At 35.8% G+C, this 21,421-nt stretch overlaps 1 protein-coding gene across 1 annotated transcript; it reads left to right on the forward strand.

Annotated features, from left to right (window-relative positions):
* Positions 1-6,563: 6,563 nt before the first annotated feature.
* On the forward strand, positions 6,564-20,599 carry LOC147504575 (mRNA capping enzyme family protein). Its single transcript, XM_086557385.1, has 13 exons — positions 6,564-6,722; positions 6,806-6,939; positions 7,123-7,191; positions 7,415-7,486; positions 7,858-7,959; positions 8,422-8,478; positions 9,541-9,679; positions 14,644-14,708; positions 14,791-14,841; positions 16,666-16,728; positions 17,224-17,347; positions 17,608-17,669; positions 20,209-20,599. The coding sequence occupies exons 1-13, from the start codon at positions 6,635-6,637 to the stop codon at positions 20,308-20,310; spliced, it is 1,128 nt and encodes a 375-aa protein (XP_086413511.1). The 5' UTR covers positions 6,564-6,634; the 3' UTR covers positions 20,311-20,599.
* The last annotated feature ends 822 nt before the right edge of the window (positions 20,600-21,421 follow it).

Here is a 21,421-nt window from a genome sequence, read left to right on the forward strand (position 1 = left end):
ATGAATATTTATGTTTGATGATGTACGTGATTTCTTACAAGAAAATGTATACGTAGTTTGTGCAAGTTGATACACCCGAGGGATGAATGTACTCCCTAGTTGTGATATATTTCCTCGTTCTCATAAGTAGACGAGTGGTTTTTAAGAAAAATATTGGTTTTAAGTATGAGCGAGTTGTTGGATATGATTAGTGATATATTATGATATGATGCATATAATTTCTTACGAAAGAATGTGAATATGGTTAGCGTGATATGATGGATATGGTGGTGTGATATGAATGTTAATTAATATTGATGATATATTATGATATAATAGATATGGTGGTGTGACATGAATGTTAATATTGGCGATATATTATGCCAGATTATATATACCCATGATGGTTATAGTGAGAGTGAAATAGATATATACTATAAATGATTACGTTTGGAAAATCTAACTTTGTTTTGCAGGAGGGTAGGACTTATTAACTTTTTATGCAGAGACGTTGTCCTACCCTAAAACGACGTGCTGGCTTAAAAGTAAAGTGTATCAAACTCATATTTAAATAAGTTATCATATGTATATGTAATAATAAGTGGAATGTAAGTGGAAATTATATTGTAAGTTATTTTGGAAAGTGAAAATGATGAATACTGTTATATGAGATTTTTGGAATTGTATATTGGTGGTTGAAATCTTACTTGGAAAGAAACTGCATGACATTTTGATAATACGAAACTAAATTCTCTTCCAAGTTGAAATGATTGTAATAATATATTTCTTGATTTGAAAGAATGAACATATTGTTATACTATTTTCTATTTTTAGTCTTACTCATACCAACAAATTCAATTTGCTGACCCATGTTTGCTTTGTTTTGCAACGTGGGTGTGTTCTTGGAAACATAGATGATGGAGTGTAGTGGATGAGGACACGTGATTTGGATTTGCTCTTGGAATCTTTTGGCTTAAGTTTTTTCTGAAGTGTACGATTTTGTTTTGAGACAGATGTAATGAGTGTACGATTTTGTTTTGAGACAAATCTCAGATTTTTAATATCGTGGTTGATAATATGTAATTAGGGTTTCGTTTTTCCCTGGGTTTTCAGATGATTGAATAAGGTGGCAATTGAGATATTTATATCTTGAAAAAAATTCCCTATTTTAATTTTCTGGAAATTTGGGGTGTGACACTAAGGGTGTTTAGCAAAAACCGAAAATCAAGAAACCGAACTGACCCGAACATGCCAATTTTTTCGATTATTCGTAGAGCTAGTTCGGTTCTCGGTTCCTAAAAGTGAAAACTAAGGGGGTCGGTGCGGTTCTTGGTTTCATGCCTCGGTTAACCGGAACCAACCTAACCAAACCGTGTTTAGTTCTTACCCTAAGTTTTATACTTTTTGTTTGTTGTGTTTTATTACAACCGTTGGATTAGATCTAATATTCTAATCCTTCCATGTAGCTCAAATTGAAACCTTATTTCCTCTTTAGTGAACACTCATCCTTCTCCACCAAAAGAGGTTTCGGCTCACTTTCTCCATCTCCATCATATTCCACTTATGCCAACAACAACACCATTACAAGCAACTATTCACGTGCACAACAAGACGTTCACAAGTAAGCTAGTTTTTACTTACTTCAACTAATCATTCACTCTCTAAGCCTCTATTTCCACCTTCCCAAAGAAAGTTTGGTGCTGTTATGTAATGTCTTTTTGTTTTAATGTCATTTCATGTGTCTAAAATAGTGAAAGAATAATAGAAATATTTATGATAGATTAGTGACTTTTTTTTGTTTGTTTAGGTCCTAGAATTAAAATGAAAGAAATCATATTGTTTCTCTTATATATATTTTTTTACTTAATATATGCAATTGAATCTTACCAATTTCTACTTGATGGCCTAATATTTTGTCCCCCCTCTTACTTAAATTCATGGATTCTTCAATAAAACAAACGGATGCGGAAACACAAACTGCTAATGTGACACAAATACTTCAACCTAATGCATCTAACGAGAATGAGGTAGCTACTACAAAGCGGAGAAAGAAGACAAATACCTCGGATGTATGGAGTCACTTCACCAAAGTTGAAGGTAGTATTCCTTGATGACGTTCTACCTATAACTATTATAAGAAGCCATTTAAGTGTGATTTTGTTATTAATGGGACTTCCATTATGAGGTCTCACATTGCTAGTGTTTGTAAGAAATACCCGAACCATGTACCAAAGGACTTGAAGCAATCGACATTGACTTTGAAACCCAAAAAAGAAGGTCGGCATGAGCTTGTAGCCACCACATTTAGTTAAGAGTCTTGTGAATAAGTCATTGCCCAAATGATCATTGTTGATGAGATTCCATTTAAGTTTGTAAAGTGTGAAAGGTTTTTGATGAACTTTTGTCGAGTTGCTTGTCCATGACTCCATGTCCCAAGTCGCATAACAATTACTAGACACTGTGTAGTTTTGTACTTGGAGGAGAAAAAGAAGTTGAAGCATGTCTTGAAAGGTCAAAAAAATTATGTTACGATTGATACGTGGACTTTTATTAAAAATATTAGTTACATGTGTCTCACCTCTCATTATGTGGATAGTGAATGGAAGTTAAAGAAAAAAAATCATTTGCTTTTGTATAGTTCCAAACCATAAAGGTGAGACCATTGGGATGATGGTGGAGATCGAAGTGCTTGCTAGAGCGGGGTATTGATAATGTTTTGACTATTACATGTGATAATGCAAGCTTGAACAACGTAGCCATTGATTGGTTGAAGAAAAAGACTAGTCATTGGAAAAATATAGTCTTAGAGCATGAATTTTTACAAGTTAGATGTTCAGCTTACATTTTAAATCTCATTGTTCGTAATGACTTGAATTTTTTTGATGAATCAATGGTTAAGATAAGGAATGCAATAAGATATGTTAGATCATCTCCATCTAGATGGACCACTTGGAAGAAGTGTGTGAAATATGAAAAAATTGTGTGTGAGAAAAATGTATGCTTAGATGTGGCAACAAGCTAAGGTGGAACTCGACATATAAGATGTTAGATGCGGGGGAAAAGTTTGAGAAAGCATTTGATAGGCTAGAGGATGAAGATGTTGGATATATGAGTTACTTTGTACCAGTAGAGGTTGAGAATGAGTATGATCTTAAGGATGAAGAAATCACGAGAACAACAAACAAAAATTTTGGTTCTAATTATGTCACTTATGATCTTTTATTTGTTTAATGAGCTTATCATTATGAGGACAAGTTTGAAAGATTTATGTGATTCAACTAATTTATCCTTATATGATATGGTTCAAGGATGGTTGCAAAATTTGATAAGTATTGGAGGCCTGAAAAGATCAATCCCATATTGTTGGTTTTGGTGGTTCTTGATCCTCGTTTCAAATTGGAATATGTGAGTTTCAGTATGATGGGGTTATATGGAACAACTATTGGGAAAATATAAGTGTGAATAGAAAGTGGTCCCATATAGAAAAAGTGATGTACTTTATCAATTCAATTGAGTTATTCGTCTAGTGGTACATATTTTGAAACCCAAGTTGGATGTGAGGTTTCAAACTCACTCCCAAGCAAATAGACATAGGCATATATTAAATATTATATGGTCTAGAAAATTAATTGGCCTTGGGGTCTTGGGCTTGATTTGTGGGACTTAGTTTTTGCAATTCGTTTTGGTAGTTATTGTCTCTAGAAAATTCGAATATCTTTTGTCTGTTAGTAAAGAGGTTACCAGTCGTTACTTCTTTTCTAACATTCATAAAAACTTTTTCAAACTTATCTTGGAGAGACATGTTTGAAGAGACAAAGTGACTATTTGAGTAGACATGATGACTTTTTGAAGAGACACTTAGTTTTTACTTAAGCCCTTGTCATCTTCATTCTAAAGGACTTGAAAATCATCATCCTCTTTTCTCCTCATTGATTTTTTGAAGTTTTCTATTGAGAGTACAAAAATCCATTCAAAGGCTCTCTAGGACTTCAAAGTTGTGGTGCTATACTTTGGAGTTACTAATTGTTGTATCTTGGCAAGACAACGCTTGAAGAACTGCGAGCACTCAAATAGGGGAGAAATTCGTCTTTAGGACATTGCTTTGCAATCCTCAATCGTCAAGTGTAATTTCTTTTACATTATTTGTATTAGTTATTAGTACATTCTTAATATTCAATTCTGTTTTCAATAAAGTATTATTACTTTGTGTTAATTTTCCATACTGTTGAAGTGTGGTTCCAACAACAGCCACTGTTGACTCAATAAAAAAGAAGGTGAAGAACACACTAGTATGTTTGCATGGATGGCATGTTAGCAATGGAAAGGGCTCAAGCACAACACCACAAAATGAAAATGAACCTATTGTGTCTAGTGATCGACGACGAAATGGATATTGCATGACATGCAGGGTTTTGGAAGTACGTCAAAGGTTGACAAGTATTTGACATCGACTCTTGAAGAACAAAATATAGAGAAATTATTTGATATCTTGGGTAAGGGGAAAGCAAACGCCTCAAAGTATCCCATCCTTTCTCTCATGGCTCGTGATTTGTTGGCCATTTCGGTGACTTCGGTTGCATCCGAGTAGGCTTTTAGCATAGGAGGCTGTCTAATTGATGACCCATTTTGTAGCTCTTTGCAACCTAACAATGTTGAAGACTTGAAGCCCTCATTTGCGCTCAAAATTGGTTGCGGTCTAATGCAAAGTCAATTGATCTTCAAGTTTCAATGCAAGAAATAGAGCAATATGACGCAATTGATTCAGGTAATATTCTGTTAAAATAAATAGTTTTTTACACTCCTAACTATTAGTTATACAACTATTTTCTTCTTATTTCTTCTCTGTAGAACTGTTCGAAATGGCGATTTTGTCAAACAGTAGGTCTTGATTGAGGGTTTGAGTTGTCTCTTTTGGGCTATTGGCAAGTAAAACGCTCTGAAGTTTTTTTTATAACTTGTTTATATTTGTGTATAATTGGAATTTGTTTTGGTCATTGATGATGGTTGTTTAATTATTTGAAAGTGATTATTAGGTGTAGAACTAAAGATGCGGCAGATTTAAAGATCACCCTTGAAGCTTGTTGCTAACTGATTAGTGCAAAAATATAAGGATTTCCCAATACGGCAGTTTTTGGAGTCATTGTTGGGGATGGTTGCTCACTTACTACAGTGAATATGTGAAGATATAACAATTTATGACAATTTTTGGGACCATGATTGGGGGATCATATGTAATAGTTTAGACCAAGGCCCAAAATTTCGATATCGGTTAATATATCGGTGTACCCAAAAACCGAGATATATCGGATATATCGGATATCTCGGTTCTTTTGGTGACCAGTCCAAAGTTTCTAAAATATCGGATATCTCACCGATATATCTCGGATCTCTCGCCGATATATCTCGGATATATAGGATATTTCGGAAATTTCAATATTAAATTATTAACAATTGGTCAAAAAGTCAACCGATATATATCGATTATCTCGGAAATATCGATTATCTCGGCGATATAAACTTTCATATCGGAAATTCCGATATATCTCGGAAAAAAAGGGGTTCAATATTCGGTGGATATATCTCGGAAAAGTCGATATCGGTGTACCAATTTACCGAGATATATCGGCGAGATATCGGATATCTCGGCGATATTTTGGGCCCTGGTTTAGACTTCTTTTGTATGTTTCTTTGACTCAGTATCATCTTAACGTGGTATTTTCATGAATTGGTATTTTAATGGTTTTAGTTTTCATCATCACTTAGTAATTCTTGTTCTATTGCAATCATCATCATATGCATGCTACCAGCTTACTACAAGGCCTGCCTTGATCAACTCCAAAATGTGTGTTTTATTACCCTTACATTACTGTATTACAGCCCTTCTTATACATAATGAAAAGACAACTCATAGCTTTTATTGTATTTTTCAAGTTACAAAGCAATTCAGACCACTTATCAGAAATGCTGCATCTTAGCACAAAAAAGAGCTTTATTGCTGCTATGAAAAAGTGTTTAAAAAAGTCAAAGTCAAAGGTCAATGACTCAAAACCAGAGAATTAAAAATCGCGTCCTTAACTCAGAAGACTAAAGATGGATGACTTTGATACAAAAGAAGGCTTGCTCTAAACCTAGCTTGATCAAGAAGAAATAAAAAAGCAAAAAGAAAAACATAAATAAACTATGGTGAGATGTCTTGATTGTAGAGGGAGAAGGTAAATTAGACTTTTGTAAAAGTAGAGGTATAAGAACCAAAAAAAGGAGGAGAGAAAACACCTAGAATTATTCTAGTATTGGCATACTCTCGAGTTCTACTAGTCGAGCGTAGAATTATTCTAGTATTGGCATACTCTCGAACGATTTTGGGAGAAGGTGGGCTATGCGAGACAAAAACCAACTTGGCTGGTTTCTGTTTTTCTGTCCTCATCTTCTCTCTTATTTTTTTTTCGCCCAAATACCTTTCTCCTTCCTCCTTCACTCACCTCTCTCTCTCCCCCTGCATCACCCAACGCAGTATACTAGTTTATGGGTCGGGTACTGGCTTGGGCCGTAAACAAAAACCCCTGGTCCAGAAGCCCATAACCCAACTATCTCCTCTCCTCACGTCTGAACATAAAAATATTGATTTCGAGGCTGCATCTAATATATTTGAAAAAAAATGAAACGAGGTTACGATGACGAATCTGGTTCCTACTCCGGAGCTCCTCCTCCTCCTCCTTCATCTAGACCTAGACTAGACCCAACAGGTAATGTATTTATATTTTTGAATTAATCCATTCCTTCATTCAAACTTAGTTTTGAAATGTATATATATATTTAATTGTCGTAGGGGTTCAGCAGTTTCTAGAAGAAGAGAGTACTTTAGCCAGAAAAGTAGCGGACCATTATAGTGCAAGGACGAATCAGACTCTAGAAGAGCGAGAAGCGAGTCCTATTATTCATTTAAAGAAATTGAACAATTGGGTATGCCTTTTATTTTACTCTTATTAATTAACCAAATTTATATAATAGGATTTTTATTATTCTTCACCTCCCATCTCCCCGTTGCTTCCTTCTCATGTACTCCGCCCTAAGTTTTGTTCTGTTTCCAACGTATATGGGTACCACATTGTAGTTATTTATCTATTTTTTTTTTACGTCAAACAGATTAAAAGCGTTCTAATTCAACTTTTTACACGCCGAGGCGATGCAGTTCTAGATCTTGCTTGTGGGAAGGTATGTATCATACAAACTCCTATAAATCTTTCAAAGTTGAAAACTGACTGCTCTTAATAGTAACACAATGGGTGCTTCCATCTCAAGTAGTGCCAGTGTACTATTTCCCTTACTTGGCTATAGAGAAATAGAAAATTTCATAGTGCCACTACTTTTTGTTTTAAAACATAAAGCAATTTACAACTTTATTGGCCTCTACTTATTCCCAGAATCATTTGTTCAGGGGGGTGACTTGATCAAATGGGACAAGGCAAAGGTTGGATATTACGTCGGTATTGACATAGCTGAAGGCTCGGTAAGTTTACTTCTTCTTTGGCTCGTACTTTTGAACAAGTTGCGTTTTCCCTGAGACACCAAAATTAGTTTTCTGAAACAAAATTAAAATATATGTTGCGGTTATTCACTTTTAGGGAGTTGAGATTTCTTGATCACAAGGTTATTAATTGCTTGTGTTAATGTCTAGCCCCAACCTGTTAATCTTTGAATAAGCAATCAAAGAACAGATTATTTGAATTTTCTTTCTCATTATTGCATAGGCAACATGAAAAATGCTGATTTTTTTTTCCCTTCTAATGGCCAGTAATTCAATCCTAACTGCTTAAACATAAAGATAATAACAGTAAATAAAAAGAATTCAGTGTTAATTATTTTCAAAAATTACATCAGGTAGAAGATTGCAGGACTCGCTACAATGGTGACGCAGACCAAAATCAGCGGCGGAAAAAGTTTACTTTCCCAGCACGCCTCTTCTGTGGAGATTGTTTTCAGGTAATTGCTCTTGTCTATTTCTCCATTTGGATCATAAGGAAATCTTTTTTTGTTTTCAAGCTTAAGTATGAGGTTGGTTGAAAGTTCTTATGAATAATATGTTTCTTTAGATTTTTGGGTCTCATCAAGCCCATATTGACCACTAAATAAATCATAAAATTACTACCTCCAGCACACCACCTGAGTCCTGACATTTATTTTATTCCTCTATAATGTTTTGGTTGCATCACTTGACTGAATAGTTACCTAATCCTGTGCCAATGTTCCACACTTCTTGGATTGTAGACCATTTTCTTTTTCCATAAAGATTTGAATTTACTAGCTTACATATACTGTAATTCTGCCAGTGTCACAAGTTCAAAATGACTTTATTTTGCCTATCCCCTCTGCAGCTTGCTTCTTTTCTGTGTATCATATGTAATTTGACAGTGAACATAGTTTTTTTTTATGTGATGGTATCAGGCAGGATTGGATAAGGCCTTAGAAGATGATGCACCATTTGACCTTTGCAGCTGCCAGGTGAATAACTTATTCCATGCCACTGCAAATTTGTCTTATTGATCCTCGACAATTGTGGGCCTATTACGGCAGTAACATTGTAAAACACATAAAATCCTTTTGTCTTGGATTGTAATCATGTTATTATGCATTCACATGTCATTTTTTACGCTTCCATTCCACACCTGTCTGTTGAAATGTATTGTGTTGGAGATGGTGTCATGGACCAGGTGGAAAAAGCACATGGACACTCTATAAGAGTGTATCAAGTTGCTGGTTTGGTATTATTGACATGACACCATTTTTTATAGATAGTTTGTGGCTGGGACCATTAGCTTTAACGTAAATATGCATATTTTGATTCAAAATTTTTGTCCGATTGTCCTTAATTCTTCATTAATTTGTGATCCTATTGGTGAAAATTAACTTGGAGATTGACATTAGTCTTGCCCATCCTGGGACCTGGTTGTCAATTGTCAAGCCGCCCACACCAAGAGAGCACCCAAACATGCCAACGCCGGTGAAGCCGGTGAATATCACCAGAAGAAATCATTCTGATATTACTAACCACTTATAAATGACTGAGTTAATGGTTCAATTAGTGGTTCTTATTTTAACCTGATTGTCAACTTGTCATGAGGTTAGAGAAGTTGCAATTATTTTGTAGCTTTCATTTAGTTTTTTGAACAATCTCTACAACGGAAGACTCATTCCGATCTATTATCATACGACTTCTATGTGGATACAAGTATACAACCTTTAGGAGGAAGAAGACCTTGGCCTTTGTTTCTGTTTCCTTTGTTTAATTACTATGTTATTTCTTTTCCCTTTTGCGGAAGCCTACTTATAAACTTACTGTATTACATAAAATCATTTCTTCTGCAATTTTTTGTTTGTGCATAAATTTATATCACTAAGCAGGCGTCTTGTGTTGTTACTAATTTTCAGTCTTTGATATCTCTTTTATGCTGGTTAGTAAATTAACCAATATTTTTTACATTCCATTTATGTTTAGAATGCATCAAATTTCTCGGTATGTTGGTTTGTACTTATAGTGAATAAGTCTCTTCAATTTGTTTGTAGTTTGCAATGCATTACTCATGGTCTACTGAGGCACGTGCACGACAAGCTTTGGCCAACGTATCAGCCTTGCTTCGTCCAGGTGGCACCTTCATTGGAACAATGCCAAATGCGAATGTCATTATCAAGAAACTTAGAGAAGGTCTGATCTCATATATTGTTTGTAGAATTTTGGTGAATTCATGAGTTACTGCCATTCTTAAGCTTTCTCATTTTGAGAAAGCAATTATGTCTTTTATCGATTCATCAAATATACAAGATAACTGTGTTTTCCTGGGTGTTCTCCATGAGTGTTGATTGGCTTTGAGGAGTCAATTCATTGTTTTGTGTTTTCCTGGGTTCTCCATTCGTCATATCATTCATCATGCTTTGTTTTTTGTGTCTTTGCTTATGTATTTTGAAGTAGTACATCCTGTCCTACATTGTACTTGCCCTTTTCTTTCTTAGATATGATAGTATTCGTTTACCATTGGATTTTTTATTTTATTTTATTTTGTTCTTATTGTTATTTTTATTTTTTTTGTTTTTTGGGGGGGGAAGGGGGAGGAGAAAAAATATAATGGTATGTAGAGGCTCTCGGTCTAGGATGATTTATAAGGGGTCAACTTTTTGATCTTCAACTGTTTATGTTATCCGTAATGGCTGTTAATGGTTCCAGATTTATAATGCGGTAGCTGAATTACAGAGTTTCTCCATGGTAGACTCTTTTCTAGGTTCCAATTTCTACGAAGTCTCAAGTGCATTTTTGATATGTTCCAGTAATATATACATCAAATACTTAAAGGACACTACTTAAGACTCGACTTTACCAAAACACTAAAACATACCTTCACATTTGTTAAGAAATTGTTATGTCTGTTTCTTAGTTATGGCTACTGCCCTGCCATCTCTTTCTTACCATAATGAGTAGAAAGAGTCCTATGGATGGAAGCACACAATCATAAAAATCTGTACAATTAATAGGGTGGGATATTGTGGAGTCTATGACTTAGAAATTTATACATCAAGGTAATGTTATAAAGAGAGGCTTTTTGTAAACTATACAGAACATAGTCTCACGATGGCTATATTTAATTTAAGATGGCAGCTTGTGAATGATGGAGATGATGTCATGAAATTTCAGAAAAATGTATAATACATCAAATACTTACAGTTCAGAACAATCCAAATCCAGGATGGCTGAGCTATTGGAATATTTGGCGGGTCGAGCTTGAGCACAAAAAAAAGTTAGGATAGAATTTGAGCTCGACTCGAGAGACACAAGCTGAGCTTGAGAACACTAAAACTGGACTCGAATCACTCGACGACGAGTCCTACATTGATTGGTCTCCATACCATAAAAAAAGAAAGAGAATCCAAGAGACAATGTTTTAAAAAACGCATCAGAGGCGTGAGGCTCACTGCCTCTGAGGCTTGAGGGAGCCTCTTACTCTCTGAGGCTTAAGCCTCGATAAAAAAAACAAGAGATTAGTTTTAAATTCAGAAAAGAAGAGAAGCAATATGTCATATTAATAAGGTTACTAAGCTTAAATGAAATCTAGGGAGGCCAAGGCTTTACCTTCGTTGCAGACACCTCATGATCTATGTATGAAAATTTGAAAATAAGTCTAAATACATATTTAAATAGATAGCCAAATAGCACTATAGATAGCAATATATCGTAATACTAAAGCACAAATACTAAAGTACTTGACTAATCAAATAAGTCTCAAACGTAGACATAGTCACAAGTCACTAGACAGTAGACACTCACTGACTCACACAGTCATAAAGACATAAGAGCACTCACTGAGGCTGGACCGGACTCGGCCTCAAGGCTTAAGTTGTCAAAACAGTGGAAAAAAATGGGAAAAACGTTAAAGAAAAAGAAAAGAAAAATGATTTGGCTGGGTAAAACCTGACTTCCAGTAAGGCTTAAGCCTCAAAGCACATGCCCAGTGGCGGAGCCAGTAATTTACTCCAATGGGGCCACTGCACAAAGTCACTAGCGAGGACAATACTTAAGAATTTATATAATTCTATAGCAACAATTATGTTAATTTAATCATTATAAATAATAATCCAATTAACAAAAGTTAGTTGTTTAGTAAAAATTATAAAAACTCAAACGTATTTTCATTTCTCAATTGAATAACATAGTTTCTAGCAAAGAAATTTGTTTGTGTTTAGTATTTGGTAGAGAAACAACTGATTGAGCTTACAGTTGTGGGTTTTGGGAAACAAACTCAATGCACAAATGGGAGAACAAAACTCGGGCCTAACTTAGGATATAGCAAACCAATTGTGGATTTTGGGTATTAAATTGTCTTACTAATTTTATTTTTTCTTTTCTTTTGGGTTGCAAAGCAAGTTGTTTGTGAACTTTGGAAGTTTGGATATAGCCATACAGTTAGTTGCACTTATTCTTTTGTCCAAAATTGAGAGGGGGGGGTGCCTCCACATGGATCTGCCCCAGCAAACGCCTAACACTGTTCAGGCTGTAGCCTCACAGTATACATGTATACATTTGTAAGGCTTAAGCCTCAAGACGCAAAACCCCTAAAGGGCTTAAGGCGTGCCTCGAGTCTTAAACCTCAATACATTTTTCTTTAAACCTGGCCATGAGAAATAGAATTGTTGTTGTTGTTGGGTTTTTTCGGTTTGGTTCTTTCTCTCTGTCTTCCTGATGCAAAAGGTCATTAAATTTCCTACTGGATACCTTAGATCACTTTTAGTTCCAAAATTGAATGCCTGGCTACTGGCTCTAAGAGGCAAGTTCAAGGATATGGCTTATACTTGATGTGAGTTAACTTTTTGAGTGGTTTTCTAAGAGGTTGAGCTTGTTTTTTATATGGACACCTTGATGAGAGCGGTAAAGGAATCATTTTGAAAATATAATCTTATTCTTGATATTTTTGTGCAATAAATTCTGTCGAATCAGTCTAATCATGTGTTACGCGAAAGGATCAAACATTCAAAGAGTCTTAGTGTTGATCTTTGTACTCCATATGTGAAGCACATAACTAATTTGCTGACACATTTTCTAAATCCATACCTATCGGTAGGAGTGATTCTATGTGCTTAAAATGGACATTAATGATAATATTCACTCCAACTTGAGGTGGATGATAGCTACCAGTAGGAATGATTCTATGTGCTTAAGATGGTCATTAATGATATTTCAGCTCCCAATTTGAGGGGGATAGTGGTATCTTTTCCGTACTGGTCTCTCTGTATTGTAAATTTGTATTTGAAGACAGCTTATGGGAGGAAAAGAGCTATATTTATTTCCCCCTCCATTTCTTTCTCTTGTTCGTCCAATTGTGGCGATCCTAGTTCTTAAGTAATTGAATTTCCGTTCCTTGACAGATAGGTCATTGAAGATGTTGGAATATATGATGCAATATATGCATTATATCATTTGGATTTGAATAGTCAAGATGTAGATTAGTATGGTAAGAAAATATGTCTTGTTCTATGTCAATGTGATTGGATTTTATCTCTAAGATTTGTGATAATATTCTACCATATATTTCCATATTGATGTATTCAATATGTCTATTTTAAGCATTAGCTTCTCAATGTAAAAGAACAAAGTATCAATGAATATTTCTATTATTTAAATTTCAAGTTGGTATCTAGAGCCAGGTTTCGACCTTTGGGTAAACTCTTTTACCGGCGGGTGGCGGCTGCATTTCCGCCCGCCGGACTACTCTTCCACCACTCTTACTAATATTTTATTTTAGTTTTCATTTCCTTCAATCATAAATAAAATTCGTTGTACTACCCATTCATCATTAAAAATGGGCTTGTCTTGCTTTGCTATATGTCTCATTTGTTCAAGTTTTACTATTGTTCAATATGCTCCACTTTTGAAAGCTACCTCCAGTTGAGGAGCTTTTTGTTGCTGGTGTTGTCTCTTGTTCAGCCGCCCTTTTGTTGCTATAGTTAAGATACTATTGGCGTATGTTTTGCTACCGAGATGTGTGTCCGGAGCCTTTTCGTTGGATGCTATTGTTCGTGGTTGTTTGGGAGTTTTTTAGGCTTCAGCAGGTATTTCTTAAAGAGATCGAGCAGCAAGCTAATGACATATTTGGACTAAATTCTCATTGTGATGGTAATCTCATGCTTGTTTTTCAACCACCGTGAGATTAAGAGGGAGTGTTGGAATATATGATGCAATATATGCATTATATCATTTGGATTTGAATAGTCAAGATGTAGATTAGTATGGTAAGAAAATATGTCTTGATCTATATGTCAATATGATTGGATTTTATCTCTAGGATTTGTGATAATATTCTACCATATATTTCCATATTGATGTATTCAATGTCTATTTAAGCATTAGCTTCTCAATGTAAAAGAACGGATTATCAATGAATATTTCTACTATTTAAATTTCAAGTGAGGAGTATTGGCTGGTTATTTAACATTTGTTATCATAGCCATCCCAACCTGCAAGGTTCAAGTCGTTAGAGGGGTGTCGTATAGGTGGATTAAATTGCTTGTTATGACTATGTCAACTATGTTAGTGAATGCTGATATGTTATGACTATGTCAATGAATACTGATAAGTTACTAGAATAGAGCACTTCCATCAATTCCGCATCGATAGGGTCGGCCGACAAGGACGTTGTGGACTATTAGGATTTTTGGTTAAGTAATTCGCTTTGTGCACCTTAACAGCTAGGGCTTTTGAAGAGTATTGGCTATTTAATTAACATCAACTCTGGTGATTGGATACAGACCTAACGACTACAAAGACTATTTATTCAATGAAGACATATATGAATGTCTAAGGTGTGGACATGTGGTTGTCCTGATGTGCGTTGAGAATAAACATCATAAGATTGGTGAATAACGTGCATTTACTGGAAGTCATTGTTGGAAATTTCTGTACTTATCTCAACTCTAGGGAGCACCATAGCAAAAAATATTTTTGTTTAGTGAAATTACCCTGGTACTCAAGTGCTATTTTTGTTTAGTGAAATTACCCTGGTACTCAAGTGCTTAACAGGAACAGTTGCTCCCTTTTTACTTATTATACGATTCCAGATTATTACCTTTTGATTGGGTGAATCATGTTCATTCATTCTTATCAGAAACCCCATTTGTTATGTGCAGCCGAAGGACTAGCATTTGGGAATAGCGTGTACTGGATTCGTTTTGATGAAGAATTTGCTTATAAGGTCGATTTCTTTTATCTATTGTTTATTACATGCATGTATCTCTCTATGTGTATAAGCTAATGGAAAATGTATTCTGGTCCAGAAATTCAAATCATCTAGCCCCTTCGGAATCAAGTACAAGTTCCACTTAGAGGTAATGCATAAAACCTATTTGTCTTATCCATTTTGGTTTTTTTCCGGTTAATATGTATTCCTTTAAGTTATTGTCTTAAAAACAACACTTTCCCAACGCATTTATAGAACATGTATATAATTGTTAAGAGAAACTGGTCTTGATTTAACAGAAATATAAAATCCAGGGAACTTCAACGAAAACGTAAGGGAAGAGTTCTAGGGACATCTATAATGAAAACACGTAAACAAACTCGTGATCGTTGGGGCATTTCTAAGTTTTAGATTAGGCCAATTTTTTGTAGATATGACTTCTTAACTATTTTAAACATTGTCACAAAAATTCAGAGTATTCAGAAAGTTCTAACCTTGCCAAATATAGCATCAATTATTGTGAAAATGAACGGTCCACAATTCTTAATTTGTTGAGTACATTCGATGGGGGTAGAAGTTTCCGGTTCTTTGTGACAATGTTTAAATTGGTTGGAAGATCATATCTACAAAAAATTAGCTAATCTAAAATTTAGAAATGCCATAAGGATCATGAGTTTGTGTACGTGTTTTTGTAATATATGTCCCTAGGACCCTTCCCAAAACATAAAACCAAGTTGGACACCTAAATTCCCACCCAGTTCCTGTCAGAATTATCATTACATATGGCATAAAGATTTGATCCTCTCTCTCTCTCTCTCTCTCCTGGTTACCTGCTTTTGTCTTGGCATTGAATTCTACTCAATCAGATTCCTCTGTTGGGAGGTCTGTGGTGCTTCTCACTTTGATACAGAACTTAGAAAATGTCAATCTCCTTGCGTCAGGTCCACATCAATGCTGGGTCTGCTTCTAATGTGCTCCGTCTTTCCCCATCATTCAAAATGGTAAAAGTTCCCTTGCACTGTTAGTTGACCCACTATTTTTCACTGCCTGGGGAGGCTCTCCTTGACAGTCGGGTAAATTGTTCTTCCCTCCATGAAAATTCAACGAAATAATTATTGCATTCATTAATTTCTTCTTCTAAAATTTCCTTAGAGCAGATAGCAACCAATTCTCCTCCACTAGAATAAACTTGGCTTTTCACCCCCTTGCACAAAGGTCTTGATTGTGCAAAAAAAAAATTCCATCACATCTTAGAATTCTGATTAGGTCTTGGGACTTGGGTTTTCGACGGCCCGGCCTCGTTATAGTCTCAGCACCTTGAACCTTGATACGAGCCGCAATGAGGTCTTTCTTTACTTGATCCAGGGAGGATCCACCCTTCTTAGTGCCATTCCCTTCAGTTGCATAAGCTATTCCCAGCTGTGGTTGGGGGTGTGGTGAGGAACCCTTCTCTGCAACGTCTCCATCATCTTCCTCGGTACTAGAAGTTAATGCAACTTCTAGATATACTGTCCTCTTAGAAACTTTTTGTATGTACGGTGAGGTAGTGTTTCCCAGTTCAGCCATGTTGGCTTCTTGGGGGAAGTCAACGGTCTGCCTCTTCCCTTTCCAAGGTTTCACTTTTCTAATTTGCTTATAGCGTCTTTCGATGAATTTTTTAATAACGTAATTGTTTTTTCATGGATCCAATATTATATTAGAAATTTAAATTAGTGCAACGATCTTTTGGCTCTAGACATCACTTAAAAGATAACAAATTACATTAACTTGGATTAGAAAGTTGCTATATTGGTCTTAATTTATGTTATTATTTATATTTTAAGATCAACTATTAGATTGTTCGAGAATCCCAAGTTTGGTTGATTGCTTCAGTCTAATCTTTTCTGCAACCGTTATGTTTCAAGCTTTCTTTTTCTGTGGAACTTGGGAACAGTAGGATTTCTATTAAAAGTTTTCCATGGTTCCGTTGCAGGATGCAGTCGATTGTCCTGAATGGGTTGTTCCGTTTCATGTTTTCAAATCATTGGCAGAAGAGGTCTGTATCCATTCTTCTAATCACACTTGGCTTTGGAAACCATCGATGCATTTATATGCCTTTATTGTCAGCCATGTGATCTCAACAAATGCAAAAGTGAACTTGGACGGGAATTTGATAATTGCAAAGTTAAAGCTTGTGTTTCATCAATTTATATGTATTGTTTGTAGGAAAAGTTTTTGATGTTTGTTTTTGTTAACTTAAATCATTCATTTGCATGTATTTCTCAGAGTAGGGAGAGGGGGATGTTTGAGATAAGTTATTGTTTGGCATTTATTCTTTTTCAAAAGTTAATGTATGTGTAAGTAGGACATCAACTGATATATGGAAACTTGAATCTACATTATCTGAGTACTGGTTACTATCATTTATTGATTCTTTGATTTGGGCGAGAGCTATGCAGATCTTTTCTTATATGCATTTGCACTATATCAAGATATGAAGTCAAATCCTTGTCTGGGGTATAACCATTTGTATTGTCTTCGTAATATACAGTACGATTTGGAGCTTGTTTTTGTAAAGAATGCACATGCTTTTGTGGAGGAATACTTGAAAAAGGCTGAATTTGCTGAGCTCATGCGGAGGCTTGGTGCTTTGGGAGATGGAAACCAGGACCAGAGTAATATTTTACCTTCTTTCCACCTCTTTTCTTGTATTGTTTTTTTTTTTTATCGGTAAAATGAGAATTTATATTAATATAGAATAACTATGACACGAAGAAGGATGATATATCCAACAAATGCAACAAACAAAAATAATAGGGTGGCATGACTTGGCTATTCTAGTGGTGAATTGAGATACTTAACTGGTACAATACATATGATTTTTCCAGCTCCTCGATCTTTTTGTTGCCAATATTTCTTGTCTGTCTTCATGCAGGTACACTGTCGCCCGATGAATGGGAGGTAGCTTACTTGTATCTGGCATTTGTCCTAAGAAAGGTAGCAAATCATTGGACATATATTTCAATTACTGCTGATGTGGTTAATTGCTCTGTTTGCAGTACTTTGTTAGTCAACTGGAAAACAACCCTGTAAAATCAGAAAACTGCATATATTTTGCGTCATGTTCCCATACGAATCTAAAACATTCAGCCTCAGTGGATCCCACTTAAAAGTCAATCCAACTGATTGGATGTATGGTCACTTTCCAAATAAAGTTTCGGCCTTAGATTTATGATGTGTAAAGTGGGTTTAGCCTTAGGTATGTTGGAAAGGCGCACCTAGCCTGCTAGTGGTGATAGTAGAGCCGAGGTTTCAAACTAAGTCAAAACAACTTATCAAAAACAAATATTAATCCAAGACCCTCGTACAATGACACACCCTATAACCCATGTGTGTATGACCCCTTCACGACTCCTCAATGAACACAAGCTTAGAAAACAGTTAAACTATGAAACAGAAAGAATTTCTAAATTGTTAAAATCCTATTGCAGTGAGGACTTTCTAATCTCAGTTTAATTAGGACCCCAACAGCCTCCCTCAAACTGAGATCTCTCAATTAGGCCATTGCTAGCATCTTCGTCAACTTTATATTGTATAGGTCTTCAACGGCCTTGTGAAAATGTTAACTACTTGATCACTAGATTGACAATATTTTTTGGAACAGTGTCTTTCTCCTTCACTAGGTCACCAATATAGTGATACTTGATGTCAATATGTTTTGTCCTCCCATGAAAAAGTGGATCCTTTGTGAGTTCAATAGCAGACTTGTTGTCACAGACAATCTTCATATGAACTTCTTGCTTCTGATTCAATAGTTCAAGCTTCCTTCGCAATCAATAATTAAGTAGCTGTAATCTACGTTGCATCGTATGTGGAGAAAGAATTACCTGTTACTTTCTAGAAGACAAAAAAAATTCCTGATCTCATGTGCAATTCATAAACCTAGTATATCACCAGTCTAATAACTGGTATGTTCATAGGCACCTAACTCGTTAGTGGTGATGGTAGTGCCAAGTTTTAGCCCCTCAACACGTTAGGAAAGCTGTCCTAGATCTTCGATATGGATAGATTATCTACCAAATACCAAGTCATGACGTTTTCCAAGAAAGATGCATGTGGACAGTATCAAAACGAGTACTTGGTGGATTGTTACATATGGTAGCAAAGCTGAGGACGGCTCATTCCGAAGGTGGTGGCCATGTGTTGCATCGTGAGTAAGTCCTGAATGGATTATGGTGAAAGGTGGTGCCTACCCAGTGAGTGGTGGTTGTAGCGCCAGGGTTCTGCCCCACATTTTTGTGGAAGTCGTCATGGATCATGGATATAGTAATCTGCCAAATACTAACATTGAGGCCTTTTCCAAGCATGAAAGAACTTTCAATAAAATTTTGCAATAAATAAAGTGTGCTCAAGTGGGAGCAGTACTAGGAGGGGATGATTGGTAACCTCCTATGAAATCTCGTCGGGAACCCGACGAGGCAATGTGAACCTTTCATGATCATGTGCATGGTTGTCAATATCGTACAATACGTATTGTGCTGAAAGGAAAACGATACATCAGACGACTGTATCGAAACCATATAGTACGGTACTATGCGATATGCGATACATTCTGTATCGAGCGTCATGCTTAAGAGTTAAGACACATGAAATAATGAAAAGTTTTAAATGCGAACGAGTTTTAAAGAGTTACTTAGTCTTTTCTTAGCTGTGGAAAGCCATCTTAGGGTTTAGCTATTGTAAACAACAATCTTAACGCAAATCAACCTTCACTCACTCAACTATCAATAGTAACATTTATCAAAGTCAGTACAGATAATAATTAATAAATTAGTGATTTAATTGTTGAATGTCGTAAAGGGCATTAAATGTGTAGCAGGAGAGAGAGAGAGAGAGAGAGAGAGGTATTGTACCAGTGTGTGGGCTTGGAGGCAAATCAAATTGTGCACTAAGGCATTACCTTCATGTGCACTCCGAATTGCGTTAAAGGATCGCCAAGGACCGGAGCAGAATTGTGCTGAAGACGTGGGTGCCAAGTCAATAGTGCTGAAAGGGGACTACCAGTAGTATGAAGATTAGTTATTGTTGAAAGGCAATACTGTGCCGTTGCTTCTTATTTAAGTTAGCTTATCTACCAATACATCTGGTGAATTCCTTCTCGCTGGAGAATGAAATATAACGTAGGGGAAGGATATCGTACAATTTACTGCCTGTGGGTCTCACAGTCCGTAGTAGAGCTTCGTGGTAGATGTACAATACCTTTATCAACACAGTTTATTATGTATTTGTTTTACTGATCTTCAAACTAAAATTTGTTGAGGTCACACCGAAGTGATCTTCATCAGTCACCAATATAGCTGCACGATCTGATTTTCAAAACATGGTAGCATAGTGGATCATGCTATGGCTGTTTTGAATCTGTGAAATATTATATGATTAACAACTTACTTTTTTTTTTTTTTTTTTCCTGATGATACTGGATTCTCATTTGTATGATTTGAGGTTTTAAACTGAAATACTGGCTTCTACATCTCAGCGAGGGCAACCAGATGGAAACCAGAAGAGCCGTCCTAGAGGGAACAATGGGCAGATGCAGATATCAAAGAATGACATAAAGTATCTCAATATGGATGACTGAGTGTTATATCTTTAAAAGGTCGCGATACTCCTTAATGATTGGCAATCAGTGCGTCACTGGCAGTGTTATTTCAGACAGGCCAATAAGGACTAACTGGCAAAGGCATACACTCTAGATCTTTACTCAGAAACGTGAAAGGAATAATAAGTATTTACTTTTCAGATCCCAGTAGAAGCAATATTGTAATTTTCACTCTGCAGCAATAGGAGACATACCCGGTTTTAGTGTATGCGTGTATATACCAAACAAGGACGACGATAGAAGCAATAATATATTCTTGGTTGTTAAACACAGGTTCTCTTTGCTACATCTCAAATTCTGTAGCTATTTATTCAATAACAGTATTCGTAATTAAAAAGAATGTCCATACTGCTGCAACCGAATCCTGGAGAATGATGTATTTCTCTTTCAGCTATAACATCCGCTGGTATTTTCCATCTCCGTTACTTAATTTGAACTTCTCCATGGCCATTAAGTTGTCAGAAAATTAAAAATGCAATTAACCTCCTTAGTGGTGAGTGGTTTGAACAGGTTCATTCAGGACTTTCAACCAGAAGTTCCGAGTCCCAAATCAGTTTGAGAACTAACCAGTGTCGCAATTTGCAAATTGTACCATTTAGATTGCCTGACTTTCGGTAGTCGATTGCACTGTCTATATTTTTTTTTTTTTTTTTTTTTTTTTTTTTTATGAACTTCAGGTTTTATACGTTTTTGTTTTGGAAATTCTTCCGAACTTCTTGTTGAGATTGGTGTAATTTGCAATTCAGATCCCCATGCTCCTTTACTTGTGACTAATCAGCTGTGGAGTTAGCGTTAGATTTTGTTGAGCTAATCTGCGGCTGAACATTTGTAAGCTCCATGCTCTCCAGTTCTGGTTGGAGTTCTTGAGGCGACAGTGGAGGCTAGTATAAATTACTAATTTAAAATGGTGATCCAAAAAGGCTTAATTATTATGTACAACGAGTTTTTCTTTCTTATTTTCTCTGAATTCGCAAAATTATATAAGAAAGATGTTAATTACAAGGTATTTGTTTTGGCCAGTCATGCAGACTCCCAAGTTCAAATCTGAAATAAACAGCTCCAGGACCTCCCATTTGGTAAATCCAAGAGG

This window comes from Coptis chinensis, chromosome 4 (genome assembly GCF_015680905.1).
Source record: "Coptis chinensis isolate HL-2020 chromosome 4, ASM1568090v1, whole genome shotgun sequence".
Taxonomy (NCBI): domain Eukaryota; kingdom Viridiplantae; phylum Streptophyta; class Magnoliopsida; order Ranunculales; family Ranunculaceae; genus Coptis; species Coptis chinensis.

What these genes read in the sequence shown, in the direction of transcription:
- LOC147504575 (XM_086557385.1), top strand. Translation starts at nt 6,635, where the DNA reads ATGAAACGAGGTTACGATGACGAATCTGGTTCCTACTCCGGAGCTCCT. An exon ending in TTGACCTTTGCAGCTGCCAG is followed by an intron (nt 8,479 to 9,540) that starts GTGAATAACTTA and finishes ATTTGTTTGTAG; the next exon opens with TTTGCAATGCATTACTCATG. An exon ending in AGTACAAGTTCCACTTAGAG is followed by an intron (nt 14,842 to 16,665) that starts GTAATGCATAAA and finishes GTTCCGTTGCAG; the next exon opens with GATGCAGTCGATTGTCCTGA.